Here is a 21,998-nt window from a genome sequence, read left to right as displayed (position 1 = left end):
TGGATCTATCCGGCAGCTTCTCCCCTCCCCAAATCCAATGTCTCGGTTTGTTGAAGCCTAGCCAGTGTAGCAATGCTACAGCAAAAATAAATGGTGATGGGAACAGGGAAGAGGTTTTTGCAACTTGTTGTTGAAGGTGAAATGGAACGGGCCGACCGGAATATTTCGGACCTTCGAAAGTCATCCACTTTGACCAAGTTTGTTTCACCTATTTGGGAGTTTAAGATCTATGATGCGACGGCAACGAAAACGTCACAAATTTTGCATATTTAATGAGCAAAAACATTAGCTTTGCACGCTGTGCACGTGCATTTTTCATTTTTGTACATTTCTTTCACGATTTCGGCAAATCTTTCACGGAGAACGTGAACAAAAGGCAGCGAATTTTAATTTTCTGTCGTATTTTCAATACTGCACCTCCTAATTCAGTTCCTGGAGAGTTGCAATAGTTTTTAGAAGTTAGACAAGCCGACATGACGACGAAAAAGATTAATAAACCTGAACTTGCAATTTAAAATGACGTTTTCGTTACCGACGCGTCTAAACTCCCTAACTGTCTAATGCTCACAACAAGTTCGCATATCTAACTATGGCTTTGGTCAGATTTTTCAAACTGAAGGCCCCAATCCTTTGGACACATAAACTCTCCGTAATTTCAAACATGGATTTTTGTTACATGAAAAGCGTCCCTCGTTTCCACCAGGCGACGGAAACGAGAACGTCACAAATCAGCATATTTAGTGGGCAAAAACAATAGCTTTGTGCGCCCTGCACGTGTGTTTTTAACCCTTTTGTCCATTTCTTTGCCGTCGTCAGCAACACAACAACGTGAAATAGCCAAATTTGAGGTTTTTTGAAGTACGTCAGCACTTGAGGATAAAGTTTCATTTCTCCCCTAAAATAAGCGCCGTTCCGATTAGTGTCATTTTTTAGGAACTACCACATCCTTGTCATATTAAAAAGGTTGAAATAGTCACGAAGTGATGAAAATAACGCGAATTTATGTTTTTAGATGACGCGCGCGTACTCCCTCCACTTTTCGCGTTTGCTACGAAGGACCAGATATTGAAAAAATCATATTTTGAACTACGGATACAATAGAGGTTCAAACACCGTTCAAAACTATGAGGATCATAGCTTCACTTTTAAAAAAAGGTTGTGCATTATTTCTGTTAGCGAGTATAGACAAAAAGGGGGTTTACATCTTATGAGTTAAAAAGGAGCAGTTTAACTACAGATCGTGTAGAGCTGGATTTCGTGACAACCAGAAAAAGCCACCATATCGCCAAGAACAATGAATTTTGGCGGGAAAACAAGAGAGCGCGAATGAAAGCGCGCGAATAGATAAAACAACTCGTTATTAGCACCAAATTTGCATTGTCTTCGTTCAAAATACATTGAAAGGAAATAAGTTAATTTTGAGCAAGTGACTTCCTCCCTTTGATTATTTTTCGAATGATGGCCTTGTTTTCGTCCAACCGAACACCGCTTATTTCGCCAGTAATTGAGCCAGTATGCGCATGAAGCGTCGGAATGGTAAGCGTCGAGAAGATTTTTTATTAGCCTTTTGTTCTTGACAAGTGTAGTTTAAACGCGACTTTTGATTGCTTTTGCTGGAAAATTACTTGGTTTTGTATCTTTTATTTCCTTTCCTGCTTCCGTTATCGACAAAGACAAGGGAGAGATTTTTCGAAAGTCGCTTTGCTGTGTTTCGCTCTCTGATAGTGAAAGTGAAGCAGAACATAGCGACAGACACAACAAAAAGCCAGCAGAACAGGAGAAAATTGAGGGAAATTCCAGCAAAAAGGGCAAAGAATCTTACAAAAAGGCCCGCGAAAAGGTGAGCTTTTTCATACTCAGTATCCAGACTTACTGAATTACTGAATATACACGACGTTTGAAATAGATGTCAGACAAAGCAGACCGACTGGTCATTTATTGATTTGAGATCCCTTTGTCATTTCCGGCCATTTAGACACTTTTTTTTCATTTCCAGCAAATGACAAGTGCTCATTATGCAAAGGGGTCATCTACCAAAACTGGTGAAAGAAATCACACTCGTACAAGATCTAAACACAAACATCACGAAAAAGGGGTATGTTTTCAATATCCGTTTGACATAAAAACAGTTGCTGGTTTTGAAGGATTATTTTCTGTAGTGGTCTGTACCAAAATAACTGTTTCTTTGCTGTGAAATATTTACCAGGAACACGATAGACGAAAACAGTCACAAAATGATTCAAGCACTGCTATTATTTCCACAAACAGAATAACAGTAAGTACCGTGACATGCAGATTCTCATGTCTATTACGTAAACGTTTTTTAGTTTTGTTGTGTGGCAAAGGTTCTTCATCCACATATACGAGATATACGATGCATGTCCAGGCATCTCCGCCATCTTAAGCCTTGGCCAACTGAGAGCAAGAGTTTCAACTCTCAACAATTCTCACTCTCGTTTGGCCAGGGCTTTAAAGCTTAATATAATAACACAAGATGCTAACACCATGGTTAAGGAATACTCACCAAGTGTGAAACTGACTAGTTTTGTTTTTGTATAAGCTTTAATAAGCTTTCTGTTTTTGCCTTGACTTTGCAAAAAACCATATCTCATTTCTGATAAAGTTTTGAAGAAGATGACCAGTTAAAAAGCCAAATTCATTTATCCACAAATTAATAGCAAACCGAAAATGAAATATGGTTGTGGTGAATTTTATGATTGCTTTGGATAACATTTAGTGCGAACAACCCCTTTAAAAAGGTCTACAAATACCAACCTTTTACCCATTTGCTCTCTTTCACTTACAGAGAAGTCTGGGTATTTACAACAAGGCAAAGAGGTCAGACACAATATCAAGAGGTAACAATACTGTTAATCCCAACTACTAAGTTTTCTATGAAACAAATAGAAATGTTCTTCAAATGAATGCTTTTTTTTTTTCTTAGCAGAAAATGCAAAAAAGAATTTATTTACGAAGGTTAGTGGTTACCAAACTGGGAGTGTAGGAAACTCCTCTAGTTCAAATTATTTACACAAATATTCATCATTTCCAGAAGTTTGAAGACGTTAGAACAAGAACTGAAAGAGATATGGCGAGAGTTCTGGATTGCTCTTCCTTCAAAATTCAGCTTTCATGTGGCTTGCCAAGTTGTCAAGGTACAAAGGAATTCTTTCTATGAGACTATGGGCACTTTCCTTTCCTCTTATCAGAACTGGCTTGCCAGACCTGTCAGTTTGCAAATAAAATGCAACAATTTAAAGTAACACTTGAATGATAATCCCTCGCATTCTTCTAGAGGAGTATATACATGTATCATCCTCGAAGTGTGTTAATTTGAAGGTGTTGTAGAGTTAGTCCTTCCAAATGCCTAGTCTGGCCGGTTAGTTCTATCAAATGGAAAGTGTCCTAAGATAGATTATAGCTAGTACAGCACACAGCCAGCAATAAAAGAAAAACATTTCTATCCTGTTTACCAGATTCTCCAGTTGATCAGTGTTCTGGAAGAATGGATTATCCGTAAGTTTGCATGACAGTAAATATTTGATCACTTGCTTTTCACATCTGAATAATATTACAATAGTGTACTCTCTCTTATCCATAGAATGCAGAGTCCTGTAATCAGCCATAAAAGTCAAAGGTCTGAAAGGTAATAAAACTGAACGATGCAACGAAATTTTAGAACTGGTAATTATTAAGCAAAGATTTCAAAGCAAATTCCAGTTTATCATGGCTATTACTATAACATAAATATAATTTCCAGAGCTTTCACCATTTACGATTATTAACATAATATATTTATTTAAAATCTTTCTGTTTTTGCAGTTCTTGTAGCTCAAGTGGAAGATACAGCAACCCAGACAAAAATAAAATTACACCTCTTCGGAGGAGTACTCCACGAAGAAAATCACCCCTCAGGGAAGCAGGTCTTGCCTTTAAGGTATGTGAATTCTTTCTTCTTACAACAACAAAATAGCTCAATGACTCCTTTCTTTGATGGAGTGGCTTGCAATAGAAGTACATGTGAGGATCGTTACATTAAATTCTGTATATTTGGGAGGGTAAGGAACAGGGGTCAAGATCCTGTGACTTGCACTCTGGTTGTGTTCCTAGACTTGGTTCAAGTCCTCTTACCTTTTCCTTTTTTCCAACTCCTGCCATTGACATTTCTTTGTTTGCTTCTAGTCCGTGGTTTTCATTTAGGATCTAGTTCAAACTACATTTTAGTCTCTACCATTGAAAGAACATTTTGGCTACCGGTATATTTTTTTGGGAGTTGTTCATTTTACAAGTTAAATTGTAACAAATGGGTTGAAGATGATCTTATGAAAGACATCTATTTGAAACTAAATTGGTAGAGTACTGCTCTCAGGCTTTCCTTTTGTTACTGCTAAAGCAATGTTATCAACGGCGATGATGAAAAGTCTTCATGTTAAAATCCTTTCAGACACCATTACAAGAGATATCACAAACTTTAACAGAAACATTGAGGCCCTCCGAAACGTTTCATGGAAGAGGTGAGTCACCAGCCACGTCTCAATACTAAGACTTGAATGGTATGTTATCAGGAAATGACTTCCATTGGTATTACACACACATTGCTATTAGCTGTTGTATGATTTTGCTTTAATAACTAAAATGAGGGAGACAAAGAAAGTGTCATTCAAATATATTTCAACTGTCTTCTGCACACTTATTTTGATTTAGACTATCTTGCTGAAATACAAGGGCAAATCAGAAAAATGTACAGACAAAGGTAATAATTTATCAGTTTAAATGTCAAGGCTGTGCTCTAACGGCGCCCGGTCGCCTGAGGCGACTAACATTTGGTTTCGGGCGAATGAGAAAAATTACCCGGTCGCCCGGCCGGGCACTCTGGCTTGTTGTATTTCTAGCAGATAAGGCGGCTAAAAATTTTCATATGCTGGTGGTTACAGTTTACGAAACCTCTCAGAAAATGTTTTTTCTTCGTACGAAACAGTCGGTTCAAAGTTTCACATGTAACATAATCCGTAACTTTGCACGTTACGGCCGGCAGCCGTACGAATTTCGATTCTTTCCAGGAGCCATTATGGCTCTTGTTCTTTCTAAAAAAAAATAGCATTAAATTTGGAACGTGGAGTTTGGCATTTCTTGGTTATAGTTTTAAAAGAGTTGTTACTTCTGCTCTGACAGTGGTAAAGCGCGGCCGGCGAAGCGGTGAAATTTACTTTTGTATGAACCCGCGAATCGCAGTTTATGCAAATTTAATATTTTACGATTTTTTTGCCGCTGCGCCTGCTTGGCTAAAATACATTTAGGTTATGGTTGTTTTTCCCCTGTATATGAAATAACGAAATAAAAGAAAGGAAAGATATCGTGTTATTTGTTGTTGTTTTAGAAACAGAGCAATCCAGCGTTGTCTTTGGTTCCTGACAGATCATTCCGTGCCCTAAACAAATAACGCTGTGACTGGCGCTTCGACCGAATCCACAAAAAGGTCATTCCACTAAACATTTTACTGATAATATAAGAAAAAAAAACTTTAGTTCTGCCCTGTAGCGATGATTTTCGTCCAAATCAAGATGACTTCCTAAAAAAGAATTGATAGCTTTTGCGCAGCGGTGGTTTAATTGTTTCACGGCAGTTTTCACATAAGCTCCACGTGATTCACCTTTTGAAAATTTATTTTCAACCCAACTAACCAGTAAAAACATGTACCTGTATTAGACCCAAACGTTTTTACATAAACCTGCCGCAATCTTTACTTTTTCACTTTTAAGGTGATTCCCTAATATTGCACTGCGCATCCTGTTCTGCGCATAACACAGTGTAAGCCCCGTTCGTATTCAGGCATGGCTAAGAGGCTTTATGGTCAAATTTCATGGCTCTTTGTCTCACAAGTCTCAACGGATATTTCTAAACAAAACAATGTTTAAATTTAACCATAAAGACTCGTACCAATGTGTGAATATTGATATATCGAACGTGGCCAAAAACATTTCAAAATGCCGACCTTTCGTGAGGGAAAGCTCGCGAGAAAGAAGAATGGCCGTTTTCAGAGCACAGCAGTAAAGAGCAAAACAAGAAACGTTTTGGACTCTCACAAAACAAAAAGTCGAGTGATAGCCTTGATAATGCTAAAGAAGATTTAAGTCCGACTGTGAAAGTGAAACCGCGCTATCGGGGAGACGTGTTGTCGAGGGGTCGAGCTTGGTTTGCTTTCTGTTTTCTCCTAAACGAGGTTGGTGACCTATCTTTTTTTTGGCATAATTTTATTCTCTTACTCATCTTCTTTGCGCTGTAAAAAAATTACAAAAAATTTACGTCAGAAAAAAAAGTTACAGGAAAGATAGTATTCGTAGCCATCACTCGTGGACACAAAATTGTCTCCTCGAGATCACGCACCCGAAGAACATTTGTAGTCAGTGCCTTTTCAAGACTTGTGCCTGTGCCATAAAACAAACGTTAAATTATTCCTTTTGAGCAACACAATTCACCTGTTTTGTTATTTCAAGAATTACGTCAAAGATGTGCTTCCTGTTCGTGCAAAACGTAGCCTGAACCGATGGAATAAACTTGTCCTTGATAGATGAAGGCGCAATGATTAAATGAGTAACTTGAGCAAGTTATGTCTCTCAAACGAGCTTGGTGACCTACTTTTTTAATTGCACATTTCGAGTCACCATAATATAGGGAACAATCGAGAAAAGTTTTAAAAAAATCTTACGACAACTTCTATTACTAAGGAATCACCTTAAACCTGAAAACATCGGAGGAATTGCCACTTTTCTCGTCTTTCTCAAGAAAAATTTGACGGGTTGCAGGTTTTTCTTGCACTAGCGAGTTTGACGATCACCAGAGCAATAGCAGCAATGTTTTGTTGAGAGAGAGATGGATGAAGATCGTTGCTGATCTCAGTAAGTCGGGCGACCAACTTGGAGGGCTGGGCACCCCAGCTGAAATGCTTGGGAGCCCGAAGGGCTTCCCAAAATTTTCCTTAGAGCACAGCCTTGCATGTACATTCTTTTTGTTGTCAAAGTACTGTAAGAGTAATACATTCATGAGCTTGCAGGAATATACATGTTAATATTGATACTGCTGCAATTAAAACTATGGCTTTCTTGTAATTCCTGTTTCTTTTTTTTTTTTTTTTCAAAGTTCTGTCAATAGTCATGCCCAAAGGATGGAAAGCAATGCTGGCATTGCATGTGAATTTCAAAAGAGATGTCTAAAAAGAAGATCTGCTGGTAGGAAAAAAAATACCTTTTGCGACATTTTTTTGTAATATGTACATTTACAGGAAATAGTCGATCATTGCTTGTTTGTGTCTTTAAGAACTGAACATGAATAAAACAAATTTAGGAACCGAAAGTTCAATTCATTTTGTTTGCATCTAACACAGTTCCTAAACCAGCTAAGAAAATTAATATTGATCTCAGGACTGCTATTGTCTTTTCTTAGAAGGCAGTAAAGCATTGATGACTGCCTCAAGTAATGAGGAGAAGATTGAAAGAGTAGTGGAAGGCCCATCTGATCATCTGCTTTCAAGCAATAGGGAAAGTACATCAGAACTTCTTGTTCACAAAAGTGTATCAAATGAGACTTTTAAGCAGCAAGAGAGATTACAACAAACAGTTCTGTTTAGGGCCTCAAACCGCAAAAGAGAAAGTATTCCATTGAATGATCATCTTGAACTGGTAATGAACGTAATGAACAAGAAGTAAAGAACTTTGTGTACAGTCTAGGTTAAGGTACTTCCAATGGACAGACCATTTTACTTTACAAAAGAAGGGCCAAAAGTACACAGTGTGCAAAGAAAGGCATGTCCACTAGCCAGGGACTAATGGATTTTGCAATCAGGCTAGTGGATTCTGACTTATACTTGCCCAACAGGCAAGTGACATGTTTTTTGGGGATTCAAATTTTGGGATTACTGTAAGATCTACTTTCAAGGTAAATTTATGTGAACCAAAAGCCATTGTTTTAAGCTGATCTCAAAGAGTGAAATTGGTTGAAACAAGTATTGCATTACATTTCGTGTCAGACATCTAGTCGGCGCAGTCTTGAAGTATTAAACAAAAATATTAAAACATGCTAATCCAGAATTCTTTTACATAAAGCTAGTTTTCCTCACTATTTTTCACAGATTTAGAATCAGACATTTACAGAAAATGCAAATGGAAAATTAAAATTAATAAATAAATATCGCTTGCACAATTTTTTGGGACTAGTAAAAATGACTCTCGGGCTAGTAGATGGTAGCATGCCCAAAGGCAAGCTGGAAAAGCTGGAATGCTGACTTTCTTTGCACCCTGGTACAGTGTCCTTTTTGCACTCACTGACATGTTAATAAAGATCAAGCACATTTAATTAATCACCAGAGTACTGCAATTCACCTCAAGGCCATTTTCTTAACTTTTCTGCTTATTATCACATGGCTAAGTGTTTGCAGTTACATACAATGTATTAGATTTATTTGAGGGTTCCAAGATATGATACATCTACATTTGTACATCTACATGTTCCGGCACCAGTCAAAGTCCCCTTTGACTTATGGAGACATCATGCCAAGCTGGCCACTTCTGCTGGAGAGAACAGGGAAGCCACTACACCGAGGACTCCACCCCATACTCTTCGCAAATAGCCTTCAGGTTCTCTAATGTCCCACAGGGGAATTTATGAACATGGAGGATATTTGCGAGATGGGTCGTACAGTTTACAGTCCTTAAATCCAAGAGTTGAAAGTCTAACCATTTGCAGATGAAATTAACAAAGGCAGCACTTTTTCCACAGTTATTTTAAGTTGCTGCGTGAAGATCTGGCCGGGTTTTGAACCGGCAACCTCCCGCATAACAGCCTGATGCTCAAGCAACTAAACCACCAGTGCATGGTACTACACTAAAAGCAATTTCCTAAAGAAACAATAATATTTGAGCTCATGGTTGTTATTTGTTGCTCATGGTTGTTATCAGTAGGAGCAGTTGTGGCTCAGTTGGCTAGTGTGCGGCTTTGGGAGCAAGAGGTCTCCGGTTCGATCCTCGGTGACTTCAACGTCTGTTTCGACTTTCCTCTGATCCGTGTAGCTATAGCTTTAAATCCCCTGAAAACGGAGCAGTGACAGAGGGAGGGGGGTAAAGGGTGCACCGTTGGCTTCCATTGACACCAGCCTCGTAGCTGAAGGAACTACCGACGTTAAATAAAGTTACTTTACCTTTTACCTTAACCTTTTAGGTAATTCTCCACTTAAATGCCACGTTTCTCTTGTATAAATCGTAAACTCAGCACCACCCACATAAATTCTACGAGGCACTATTAAAACTTTCTAACAAAATATTACTCTTCCAGGATAAATTTCCCAGTACAGTTAGAAGTCCTGGCAGTGGAAAAGAAACAGATATTTCCTGTGGAAGAAACGTTCAAAGGTGTCTGTTTGGACAAAAAGAGCCTTTTTTACATAAAAGTGGACAAGCTCTGACGTTTTCTCATAACAGTGATTCACCAGATATTCTGGACTTTCTTGACGGTGTTGAACATGTACAACAAAACAAGGAATGTATTACTCCTGATGCAAGACTTGTTTCACCACCCAAAAAACCAACACTAGATTCTTTGACCCCTGAGAAAAAGTTCTACCCCCATAAGTTGTATTGACTGACATGATAGCAGACAAAATAAAGCCTTCCCCTTGCCCCTAACAGGATCAAAAGGTTCACTAGCATACCAAAGAATGAAAGCTTGGAGGTGTCAAGAACCTTTATTTATTTTTTTAGATTAAAAGAAAAAAGAAAAGATCTTTAAACTCAATATTTGCACCACACGCATCAAATGCCCACTGAGAACTATCAACAAAAGTAAGCCAAAAAATCAACCAAATTGTATATATAAATATCAGATTTTATACTGTAGATTATTCTTGTTTACTGACTAGCAGTGTCTGTTTGACTCTGGGTACTTCAGTTTGAGTTCCTGTTTAAATATCCTGAACAGTTCCCTGTTGCGTGCATTTTCTTCATCCTTTGATGAGTGGAATCCCTCCTTAATTTTAAATCCATGATGAATTAGGAAAGCATTGTTAAGAACAGCAAAGTCATAGCCAGCAATGTGAGTCTCACAGACTTGGCTGATTCTATTAAAACCGTACTGAAAAACAAAGATCAAAACAACTTTTAATATTAATGATTGAAGAAGAATGAATTTTACCTCTCTACATATTAATTTTGTAAAAATCAATTTTAAGATCGAATGTCCCATTATAGCTTGAAAAACCTGACAAACACATCAAGCAAATATTGTCTTTGCAAGATGAGAAATGGGGAATTGGTCAACTGGAAGGTGCTAACAAGGAATCAAATGCAAATATTTTGCTTTAATTTGTCCAATAATTGAGGTTACCTGCTTGAACCTTTCATCATACAAAGGAACATGATTTGGGGCAAAGTAAAATGGTTCCCAAGGATCCTTCCACTTAACAGTATAAGCAATCTCTAAATCCTCACTTGCAGAATGATAACTAAAAGAAAAAATGCATGGATAAAGTCTTGACAATAAGATGGGCAAACCATTAACCCATCCACTTCTCAGGAACTCCAGAATACCCCCAGGTAACGAGTAAAATCATCTGGTGTTAGACAGAGTAAAATCTTTTGAGTCTCACTTCCAGGAGTCAATGGGTTAACAATACTGAACTCGAGATGAACAGGATATACCACAAAATCCACAAATCTGAACATGGTTGAAAACTCCAGTTACTGTACAGCTGTAGGAAAAAGTTCAACTCATTTAGGTGGCTCAAACCAGTTCCAACACTTGAAAGAAACGTTCAGATTATAGAAGGATTCATTTAACACGACAACATTTTATCATTTAACAGCAATGTTATGGTACCATATCAAACACCAATTATTGCTGAAAAAGATTTGGTCATTCTTATGACGTAACAATTTACCGTGCCAACAGGAAAGCCCCACAAAAACACCCCATATTTTGTCTTTAGCTGCTTATATCTCAAAAACGAACTCAGTGAATGCAGATGCTCATTTTTTTATTTCTGAAATGTAATCAGCAGGTCAGAATGAAACTTTCTGCAAAGTTTAAAAAAATTCTGTGAGGCCGATTCAGAGCCCCTTTAAATTTTTGAAAATTTAAGGTAGCTCTGAATCGGCTTCACAGAATGTTTTTAAACTTTGCAGAGAGTTTCATCTTGGCCTGCGGATCACTTCTGTGGAATAAAGTATTGGGGTCACTGAGTTTGTTTTTCAGATATGAGCAACTAAAGCCAAAATATGGGGTGCTTTTGCAAGGCTTTCCTGTTGCCATGGTAACTTGTTTTGTCACAAAAATGACTGCATCTTGTTCAGCGATAATTGATGTTTTACATGGTACCACAACATTGCTGTTACGTGATAAAGTGTTGTAGTGTCAATCCTTCTAATAACAAGGTCTCTTGATAGTACTGAACTGGTTTGAGTGACCTTAAATTCAAGATGAGTCATCCATTCTTACCTTTTCCAAGCATCATAATCTAAATGCCTTTGGCATTTCCAACAGGCTTGATAGTAAAATGGCTGAACATTTCCTCTGTTCCACTGATCAAGCAACTCTTGTTTTGTCAATGATGGTGAAAGCTTTCGTTTACTTTCAAAAGTTGCCACGACAAACACTCTCTTATCTGAAAGAAACCATTCACGTTGTTGTAATAAATGACTATTTGATTAAGTAACCTGGTAACATTCTCAAAACAGCTCTTGTACAATGAATTAGAAAAATATTAATAATTCATTATTGTCATTGCTTGTCTTTGAACAAGGAGTCTGAAAATTGGTTAGCTCTATTGGCTGAACAGAGGGAGTCACCATGGATTTAAATAATGCTTGATGTGTGTTAAACCTTCATCTTTACAAACTCAGAGATCTTTTCTCAAGCATATAGTTTTTAGCTATAGGTTTTAAGTTTTTTTTTTCACAACCCTTCATATGCAAGGACAAGCTTCAATAATTTGGTTTTATCAACGGAGTTGATAATGTAAATTGACCACTGTACAGAGATTCTAAAAGCTGATGTTTCGAGCGTTAGCCCTTCGTCAGAGCGAATTGAGGAATTATGGGTTACGTGTAGTTTATATAGTAGAGTAGGAGCTACGCTATTGGTGGTAACATGGCAACATGAAAAATAGGAATATATTAGTTAAATGAAAAGCGTTCGTTAATACCGTGAGGATTAAGGGTGCTGATTTGGAAGATGAATTTTTGTTCTAGATTCTTGCAGCTTTCCGTCGTACCTAGATGTAGGGAAAGGCCGCAGATAGCCATGTGTTTTTTGGAGTGGTTAGGAAAATTTTTGTATTCTACTTCCCCACCGACGCAGCACCACAGTTTCTTTAGAAACTACCCCCTTCAAGCTTCAATAAGACAAATTAAATAATTGACAGTAGGGGCAACAGAACTGTAAGGATCTTTTCCACTTTGGAAGTATCAAGTCTCAACTTAGGGAATAGTATTCTAGAATTCAATAACTACTTTTTAACTATGGTATCACCCTTTTTATTGACAGAAAGATTCAGTCGCTGTGCCAGTTGCAAGAAGCTTTGATATAGATCTCCATTGCACATCATATCCACATCAACCACAAATACATAGTGACCAGGGGACACACTGGAACGACCAACATTTCTCAGCAAATTGTTTGGATATGCCAACTGAAAGAAAAATACTTGGCATCAGTCTTGATAATTTCACTAAAAATGTTGCTGGATTCCGTATGAAAGGCACTGTTCCTCACAAAATACTCAATAAATCTGAGATTAGTGCCAAACAAATGTGTCGTGAGTTAGGCAGTTTTCATACCTTTCCATTTGCATAATTAGGTTTGTTCAAGTGGTTATTTCTCAGTCTGTGAATGAAGTCATCACAGTTCCTATTGCGACCCAATGCTTGTTTCAAAGCTCGTACTAACTCAGTTGCAGCTGGTGGATTTGACAGTGGGTACACTAAATGCACTGTTACATGTTCTTTGAATCTTTGATCACACTGATACAAGCCAACAAGAGATTCATAACTCAAGGCAACATCATACCCAGGTACAAAAACAGCTAGAAAGATATAAGCCAAACATCTTTAAAGGAATATTAAGAAAGAAAATACCTTTTGAAGCTCTCGATTAACCCGTTGACTCCCAGGGTTTCCCCACTGACGAGTAAAATCGTCTGGCGTTAGACAGACAGGGTAAAATACTCTCACTGGTGTTAGACAGAGTAAAATACTCTTAAGTCTGGCCGGTTTAGGCCAGTTTGGGCATCAAAGGGTTAAACTGCCTTTGAATTTCATGAGGCTGACAACCATAAATGGACAAAAGGTCTTCAGTCATATTCAAGTATACCTCAGAGTATACTATAATAAGTATTTGAATGAATGAATTCTCTACTTTATCCCTTACCCTTATCAATGCCCAAATGGATCTCTCATTCATGACCTTAACTTCATTATAGTTAACATAAAAAATTATGATAGTATTCACCAAATGAAATGAAGTTGCTTTTAATGTGGACATTAACAAAACATTACATGGCTGCTTGGGGATATAAATTTCATCTTCGAGCACTAATAGTATCTCTCATGCATATCAGTTAGCAAAGCAGAGTGGGGGTGTAATGATGAGTACACATTTTCAATTTGGGAGCAAGTATTAGATTTGATGGTGCAGGTATTGAGTAGCAAAAAACCTTTTGTCTTTGTCATACTTGTAATCCAATTTCAAGTTCAATACTTATCACCCGACTAGGGTTACTAGGGTTTCACATGAGATTTATATCCCTATCCTGTTGTGGCTTGCTTCACACCCAATAAATTTTGTGTGAAACCCTAGTGGAGAGCTTGCTCACAGGCTGCTACTATGGTCTACATCCATACCCAAAGATATGGGTCCTTTCCAATGGACAGAGAGGTCCAGTAGATAATGAAGATGATTGGAAGTACAATGAGTCACTAATGTCACATCCTCTTGACCTTTCCCTTGATGGAACTTGGAGAGAAAAAAGTTTGTCTGTATTTTGTACTGCCCTGATGAATCCACTGGGAGGTTGTTGAAATCTCTTTGTGTCGAAAGCAGATCCTATAACCAAATTAAATGAGTCTTAATGCAATTTTTAGGTAAAGTTAAAACAAAGATCACAGGGTTCTCCTTAGTTTTCAGTGCAACAGGTCTAGCACCTTTTCAAACCGGTAAAGCAATTGGTTAATGTTGGACGTTCTGCAAAGGATAAGCGACTTCTGAGCGTTTGCAGGCGGTAATAAGTACAAACAGTACATTTTACCAGTTACCACCTGATTAGGAGAACCCTGAGATCACTGGTGTACTGCCATGTGTTTTTGGACGATTGCTTTGCCTTGTTTCTCAGTGCCCAGTGGTGGGACACAGCTTAGTTGCCATAGTGATCTTTCACATCATTAGACATGCCTTGCCTTGCATGTTTCATCACAGTTTCCAGCCTTGTTGTTTCTGATTAGTTTCATGAGTGTCTACCTCCAACACTGAATTGATGAAAATCTAAAGAGGTCACAGGTAATCCTCTAGCCTTTTCCCTGCATCTGATGATATCCGTTACAATGGCTACTAACTGATCATCACATAAAACAACAGATCCCCCTTCAAAGTTGGTCTGGCTTTGGTAGCCTAGATGTAATAGCAGTCCCCTGTATTTGACTCTCTTGTTGAAAAGCTCAAATCATTTGTAACATTCAAAATTGATGAAGCAAATGACAATTTATTGGAATAAATATAGTAAATTTTAAAAAATAAATTCTATGTATCCACAGGAAAATCGTGCCTTCAAAGAAACTTGAAGTTTACCTGGTGAGAGGTGAGAATGAGAATGAAAAAAATAAGATCCTTGACTCTTGATGGCAAATATTTTTTAAAATGATATTATTTATATAAATAGAAACCATATTGCACTAGTCAATTGAAACCCCGCCCACCCCCCAAACCCCTCCCCCGGGACATAGCAGGGGAGTATTGGGGACATGGCCAATAATAATACAACTTTGTTTACCCTCAGATTTCAGAGTAGCTAGTAGCTAATATCTCCGAGCATTTAACATATACAATTGTTAAGAATCCCAACTGGCAGGAGGCAAACCAGTTGGCTATTTTACAAGTGCGCTAGGAAGTTGAACCAGGGACTACCTGAAACAAATTCTGTGAGTGGTCAGAACGCAGAAAATTAGCGTGGATTTTTCACGGGGCTTGTAATGCTTGCCTTGACAGAGTACGACTGGGTCCAGGCATCAAAAAACATTCCAGACTTTCTACTGAAACAAATTGTTGGGTGCCTGGGATATTGTATTTTAATAATTCAGTCCCCATCTCGATTTGGAAAGAAAATTGGTTTGAGAAATAAATACGTAATAAAAGTACAATGTTTGACCAATAAATGCATGCATCAACTAGCAAGGGGAATGAGGTTTGGTTTAAAATATATAACAACATAATACAAGTATTTAAAAATGCACAAATCTGGCTACGGCAAGGTCATTTGTCACCTGACCTTAACTGGGTAAAACAACAAAGGGTTTGTTTGGGTAACATTTCTTTCCATTCCCTCCTGGCTGCTTGGCTGGCTCCTAGATGGGAAAGGGCAGTGGAGATTGTAACACTCAAGTTTCACCCAATGGGCAGGGGAAAATTTAAAATGTAACACTGTACAAATGTTACATCCCCCGCTACATCCCGTGGGTGGGGAGGCCGTGGTTTCAATTGACTAGTGCATAAATCCTAAAATAAGAACAACTGCGGGTTCATAACAGTATTCTTTGTGAAAGATAATCGCAGTTCATGAAAACATTGTATTTTTCACCATGCTTAAGTTGCTCCGATCCAATGGTTTTTATTCTTAAAATGCTTGTTTCACTTAAATTTATAAACCTTACTTCCAGTATATTTGGTGTGGTTAGTTTCTCCTGTCCATTGAATCTCTCTTGATATTGAAGCTTAATGTACAGCACGACGTTAACGAAGACCAACACAGCCACGAGAAAACTCAGAAACAAAAGCACCGAGACCTTCCCCACAATCATGAAATGTCATGGCCTCAAATACTTTCTCGCTTCAAAAATTACTCCATGTAGGAAGGCCTCAAACTATACTCATACTCAGATCTCACTCTGGTTTACCAGACGGTTTACCATTTACCAAAAAACTCCGGAAATTTCGATTGGAATGTAAATGGCAGGCTATTTTGATCTTCCCAAACGGAAATTTTCCGGAGAAAACGGGATTTCTTGAAAGGTAGTACAAAATTCCCAAACAGAATTTCCAAACGAAAAACGTGTTTACTATTTGCATGATTTTGCCTCTCTCCAGACTCTCTCGGTAAACGTGAACGAATTTTGTAAATGGTACACGGCAATGCCAACAAAATTTTCCATTCGGGAGTTTTTGCTTACCATTTGAACAAACCTAGTACCAACCGGTTTCTGCTTGTAAATGGTAAACCCAACTAACTTGCCACCCAACAAGGCACTACATCCCGCGTGGTATAGCGCGTGTGTTTCTGTCTTCCCGTTTCCCGCGCGATTGATACCTACCTCTGACGAAAGTTACGCGGGCTCGAAGAAGGAATGCTAGTCATCCTAGTCAATTTCCTAGTCATCAAATTGCATGTTGTCATCGAAGGGACAACATAACCTCGTGAATTTTCTGAAATCCTGACAGGTTGGCTCAGTGGCCCTAAAAGCTGCTCAGTCTTTCGCGTCCGTCAGCCACTTAATTGTCTTAATTGTCCCGCGAAATTTTCGGACATGGTTGGCTGATGTGGAATTTGCCAGATGTAAATTGTATGCCATGTTGAGCCTCCTCCAATTAAGACAGGGATAGTTTACCTTCTGTTGTTGCCTGAGATAATCCTAAAGCTTAAAGAACCACTTAATCAAGGTGAGCTTTGTAAAACAGTGACCCCAGTCAAACTTTTGTTTAGTGTCCAGGTTGGGATATGTGAGAATGCTGGAAAATTAAGATTTCAAAATGATCGCTAGCTGTACGTAGTGTGTACAGTATCCTTAGGATTCTCTTTCGATAGTTCCACTGAGTTCTATGATGTTTTAAAAGGTGCACAAGGGAAACAAATTTTGGTGAGAAATAGTTGAAAAACCCCATTTTGCTCTCTCTGCGTCAAATGCAAAGAGACTTCGTGCTTCGAAACTAGAATGGCGTCGCAGCTGGGTATTCGATACGCGATCATTTCGACGGTGCGAACTTATTATGAATTGGCATTTAGTCATGGGAAACTCTTTCCGTTTCCTCATGAAGTCAGTAGCGGTGAGTGACAAAATGTTTCGAACCATTTTTCCTTGATCTTATTTGTTTGCATGTTATTTATTTTGTTTCTATGGCGTGGGTACCGGTGGAATAAATTTAAGGCCTTCAAGCTTAATTTCCCCGTACTGGACGAAAATAACATTTGGTTCATTCGTCTTAAATTAATCTATATTGTGTTGTTTATGTTACAAGAGCTTAGTTTAGTATCTTCTCCAAATATTGATGCCGTTCACCAGATCGCGTACAGATTCTAACATAGATATTCTAGTAAGTGTTTAATTTTATTTCTATACCAGTATCGGTGTATTTGCGGTGTCTTGCGCTTCCACAACCGCTCATATTCTCGAGCTCTAGACTATTCGTTCCGGCGCCGTGAATTTTTAGAACTGATTTATTCATTTTATCATTCAAAATCTGGTAGGAAAAAAATTCCTCAGTGCTTTTGTTTCCACCGATAATACAATGAAAGTTCATTATCTTGTGCTCAATGATGCATAAGTTAATATTTCATGACGTCAATATTGATTTAGAAGAATTCGATTGTACAATATTGGGATTGTTTGAAATCTTTTGAATCAACGCAGTTCCCTTCCGTTTCCGTAATTGACAAATCTTTGTTTGTTTGAGTATTTATCTCCTTTCCAATTTTTTTAGTTGAACTGTAATACTGCAAGCCTGAAAGATTATTTGCCTGTGGCAAAACTCCATGTAATGTTTGCATTCTTGTCATTCATTCCCAGTTGAATAACTTTGTTTGAATTTTTAAATGGTTAAATGGTAAGTGCGATGACACTGTCATTCACCTATTGATAAACCATTCATGCCAGATATTTTTGTGAAAAACAAATTTTATAAATAGAAGTATCGGTATTTCAAAGGATTGTATTACTTGTGTAAAAAAAATCACAAACTTGCGTACCTTGTACTGAAAGCAGTTACAGTAAGGTAGATATTTGAAAGTAACTTTTAAGTGTTGAGAAACATACTCTTAGCCAATAGTCAGGTATGCCATTTATTAGAAACTCATCTTTTTCTTTGTGATTGTCTCATAAAATTTAAAGGAAATTATAATTTAATTTCTGCCAGTCACATGAATGGTGTATGATAGATGATACACGGATAAGTGGTCAATGTTTGAGTAAGGGTTCCCTTCAGAAAATCTCTCAGATCTTCAAGGAGCTTAAAATATCTTTAAACCTGCTAAGATCTTTAGAAAGATCTTTCTTAAAAAGCGATCTGTGGTTGCCAAAACGTTAAGGGGAATACCTCCCAAAGATGCACAGATCCCTATACATTAGATTGACTTTAGCAACATTTACCCAAGGATCCTTAAAGCTCACTGAAGACCGTCAAAGATCTTGGCAAGACTTTTAATGTAAATTTGTGGATTATTTTCTATGATACTGGATCGTTTTCAGGATCTTGAGAGATCTTGTTCTTCAAAGGACTTGATAACCCTTCACTTTCAAGTTTCCAACCCTCTTTAACAGGGTTGGAAACTTGATTGCTAGGCCAATGTGACAGAGTTTACACTGTTTTAACCCTTTCACTCCCAAGAGTGCCACTTATAGATTTTACTCTGTATAACTAACGCCAGACGATTTTACTCATCAATGGGGAACCCCACGGGGGTTAAGGGGGTTAAGGGATACCATATTTTTATCAGAAAAATCCATGAACCCTTTTTCCGCAAAAAAATGGAAAAATATTAATTAATTACCAAAGTTAAGTTACATGGGATGTAAAAGGGATTATGCTGTCAGACCAAATCAGAGGGTTTTAATCAAGCTAGTAAAATGTTCAAACAAGCAGAGTGATATAAAATAAGTATCAAAAAGTGTCACTATATTTTAGAAAACCACAGACATTTCAGGTATAGAAGTTCCCTTTTTCAGTGTGAAGAAAACTGTTGAAAAAACCCGAAAAGAGGCTTTTAGATATAAATTTTCTATCACTGTACTTGTTTATTCATTTTTAAGTGTCATGCATCTCCTACAAAAGGTCTTGGTAAGTAAAATGTTCTCCACTGTTTTAATTATTTACACTTTTGCCTAAACTTCCTCTAAGGAAAGGTATAGACAGTGATTATTATTTCATTGTTTTACTCAAAGTATCCATATTTTGAGTTACAGAGATAATTTTCATAGCTTAAATTGGTTTCACCTTAGGCGAAAAAGAGGTTGCTGTCCAACAGACAGTAGGGAGACACTTCTGACTGGCGTGAAAATTAGAGAGGTACACTGTTTTTGATTTATTTAGGACAAGGTGTAACTGTATATCAAACCAAAGTGATATCCTGTGTCAGAGTGTGGATTAGGTTTGAGATGATAAATGACCAATAAGATGTGCAGTGCAGAGTTGGCTATTTAACCCATTGACATCCAAACCGGCCCAAACCAGCCAGACTTAGTATTTTACTCTGTCTAACGCCAAACGATTTTACTCATCAATGGGGAACCCCTGGGAGTCGATGGGTTAACCATTTGCATCTTCAACAAGCACAAATCTTCTGAAAGTTTAGATACTTGGAGATTTTGCTGCCTGCCACATTTCTTTCCTGCTCGGCAACACTTGGCAAAATCAGGCAAGAGTATGAGCCAATGACAGAGTTTTAGTGGGCCAACCAGAACAATATTCAAGCTATAATCAGGGACAAACCTACTTGAGACAGTCCCTGAAAAGGGACATTTTCGTTCTAGGCTTATTTCTCATCTCTCCCCTTATCAATGTTGCGATCATGTGACAGTGTCCATGTCGCATGTTTCAAATTTGCGAGAGGGAAGTGGGGGTGGGGGGGGGGGGGTTGCTTGGTTGTAAAGTTGTTTTTTTTTCCATCATGGATTGGGACTTCTGTTCTAGAAAGTGCTCCATTTCCTGAAATGTCTTAACACTTTTGTCCCTGATTGTACATAGTTGTAGACCTATTGAAAATTAATTTATGGTAAATAGCATGGTGTTTTTTTGTTTGTTAATGTTTTGTTTTTGCAGGGAATCATAGACCTGCTTTAAATTAACCTTACTGTTCCCTCTTTTTTTTCTATTTTCAGGTTCAAAGATGGTATGTACCTACTAGTTGACTATTTTTTCTTTAGCTGTATTGCTTTTGTTTCTTCAACAAAAGGAAGATTAGGATGCTATTACGGTTTGTTTGTTTGTTTGTCTCACAAGGTGTGGGAAAAAGTTGAAATTATGCAGTAAATGGAAGGTATATATTGTGTCAATTGTACATGGTGGTACAATCTTGTGACAGAAAATTCAAGGAAACCTATTACTTTTATCCGCAAAAAAATCCCGCAGCTATTAAATATTGAGCAGAAAAGAAACTGTCAAGATGAAAGTGCCTATCACCCCAATTAACACACTTTTCGGCTTCAATTTACACATGTCTTAAACACATTAAGATCGTTTGGTAACCTATTCCCTGAAAACTTACTGCTCTGTGTGCTTAAACTAGTTGGAAAAATGGCCTTAGTTCGCTCTATAATTGAGCAATGAAGGCTGATGGCACAAACTACGTAGTAATCTTATGTTGCATCTGTAGCTGTTTTCAAAGAACAAACCCGTTGCAAAGCAGTCTCTGTGATATCAACATGGTAGGAAACCCATTCTCCTTCATTCGTCGATCATACATTAAAATTGAAGCACAACTTTCCTCTTTTTTGGCCTCAACAATAGCGATGTTGAAGGATAAAGGCTATTTTTAGTTTTCTGATCAATAGAAGGTCTTTTTTCTCGCCTATAGTCTTTAGAAGCATATCAATATGGCCATGGCAATGCCTGGGCAAAACAAAATGGAGTAAATTCTTTGCAAAGGTAAGTCAATCATTATTACTGTATTTGTTGATATAGTGAAGAATAAACAATAAATATCATTGGTTAAAAAGAGGAATAATAATCATGCTACATGTGCAGAGGTAGCACATATGTAGATTGCAGTCAAATCATATTATTGCACATCATTATTTTATTTTCCCTTTTAGCTACAGTAGTCTCAACTGTTGGTCTGTTAGGCTGCATGTAAATCATTGTATGACTTTCTTAAAGAATCTTTGTTGATTTAAAAAAAAAATTCCTTCCTTTTTCTTCAAATTGTGTTCAGTTATCACTAGACCAGCAAATGAGCAGAGATTGTTTACTTCAGAAGTTTAGTTTTGTTTTGTTTTGAAGTCTTCTAGTTAATGATCAGTCGGTATTGACTGAAAAATTCTTTTGAGAACTGGTTCAAGGAGAAATTGGCAAAACATTGTCTTTCCAGTTGCAAATATTACACATATGTTCAAACTATTAATTTAAATATTATTTTCCTTTTATCTCACAGTGATTCCCATTCAGGAGGGCCAACAAATGTGGTAAGAGTTGTGGGTATTTATTATTGTTTTAGAATCTTTTTGTGTTCAGTTAGTTTTCCTAAATTTTATCCTAATTTTGGTTCCCAGGTTAATGGCTCTGGGCCAAGGAGATCACCAAAGAACTCCCCAAAAATAGGACAGCAAAAAGGTAATCACTTATGTATCCTAAACTTGGTATGCTAAGTAACAATGTCAGCCTTTTAGTTATAGCTATCTGACCATAAGGCGGTAGTGGGACCATCTCTCAACTTGAGAAGCATGCCAGGTCTTGGGAAGAGGGTAATTAAATTACAGTACCGTGCAAAAGTAAGTTGACAGTCTCGACTCGAAACTCTATCCATGATCCTCAATGTTTTCAAG

General features: G+C 37.7%; 3 protein-coding genes across 3 annotated transcripts in view; 2 read left to right on the top strand and 1 right to left on the bottom strand.

Annotated features, from left to right (window-relative positions):
- Positions 1-96: 96 nt before the first annotated feature.
- On the top strand, positions 97-9,881 carry LOC138020194 (uncharacterized). The gene is made up of 14 exons (XM_068867219.1): positions 97-197; positions 1,726-1,840; positions 2,207-2,275; positions 2,807-2,858; positions 2,948-2,976; positions 3,053-3,155; positions 3,477-3,516; positions 3,581-3,646; positions 3,823-3,937; positions 4,445-4,514; positions 4,705-4,753; positions 7,138-7,226; positions 7,441-7,676; positions 9,325-9,881. The coding sequence occupies exons 1-14, from the start codon at positions 97-99 to the stop codon at positions 9,628-9,630; spliced, it is 1,440 nt and encodes a 479-aa protein (XP_068723320.1). The 3' UTR covers positions 9,631-9,881.
- Positions 9,715-16,107, bottom strand: LOC138018468 (beta-1,4-glucuronyltransferase 1-like). Its single transcript, XM_068865100.1, has 7 exons — positions 15,903-16,107; positions 13,884-14,085; positions 12,822-13,066; positions 12,514-12,673; positions 11,482-11,647; positions 10,372-10,489; positions 9,715-10,119 (listed from the first exon to the last, which is right to left on the bottom strand). Exons 1-7 carry the CDS (start codon positions 16,047-16,049, stop codon positions 9,904-9,906), a joined length of 1,254 nt encoding a protein of 417 aa, XP_068721201.1. The 5' UTR covers positions 16,050-16,107; the 3' UTR covers positions 9,715-9,903.
- Positions 16,108-20,329: 4,222 nt separating this feature from the next.
- The window catches only part of LOC138018463 (epidermal growth factor receptor kinase substrate 8-like), a 30,622-nt gene continuing 28,953 nt past the window's right edge, over positions 20,330-21,998 (top strand). Inside the window, exons 1-4 of the mRNA XM_068865094.1 lie at positions 20,330-20,347; positions 21,032-21,102; positions 21,608-21,638; positions 21,726-21,786. Coding sequence (XP_068721195.1) covers positions 20,345-20,347; positions 21,032-21,102; positions 21,608-21,638; positions 21,726-21,786 — 166 coding nt within the window. The 5' untranslated portion in view covers positions 20,330-20,344. The remainder of the gene's footprint in view (positions 20,348-21,031; positions 21,103-21,607; positions 21,639-21,725; positions 21,787-21,998) is intronic.

The sequence above is a fragment of the Montipora capricornis genome, chromosome 10, assembly GCF_036669925.1.
Source record: "Montipora capricornis isolate CH-2021 chromosome 10, ASM3666992v2, whole genome shotgun sequence".
In the NCBI taxonomy this organism is placed as follows: domain Eukaryota; kingdom Metazoa; phylum Cnidaria; class Anthozoa; order Scleractinia; family Acroporidae; genus Montipora; species Montipora capricornis.
Note: the sequence above shows the minus strand (reverse complement) of the source record. Positions and strands in the feature narration are given on the sequence as shown.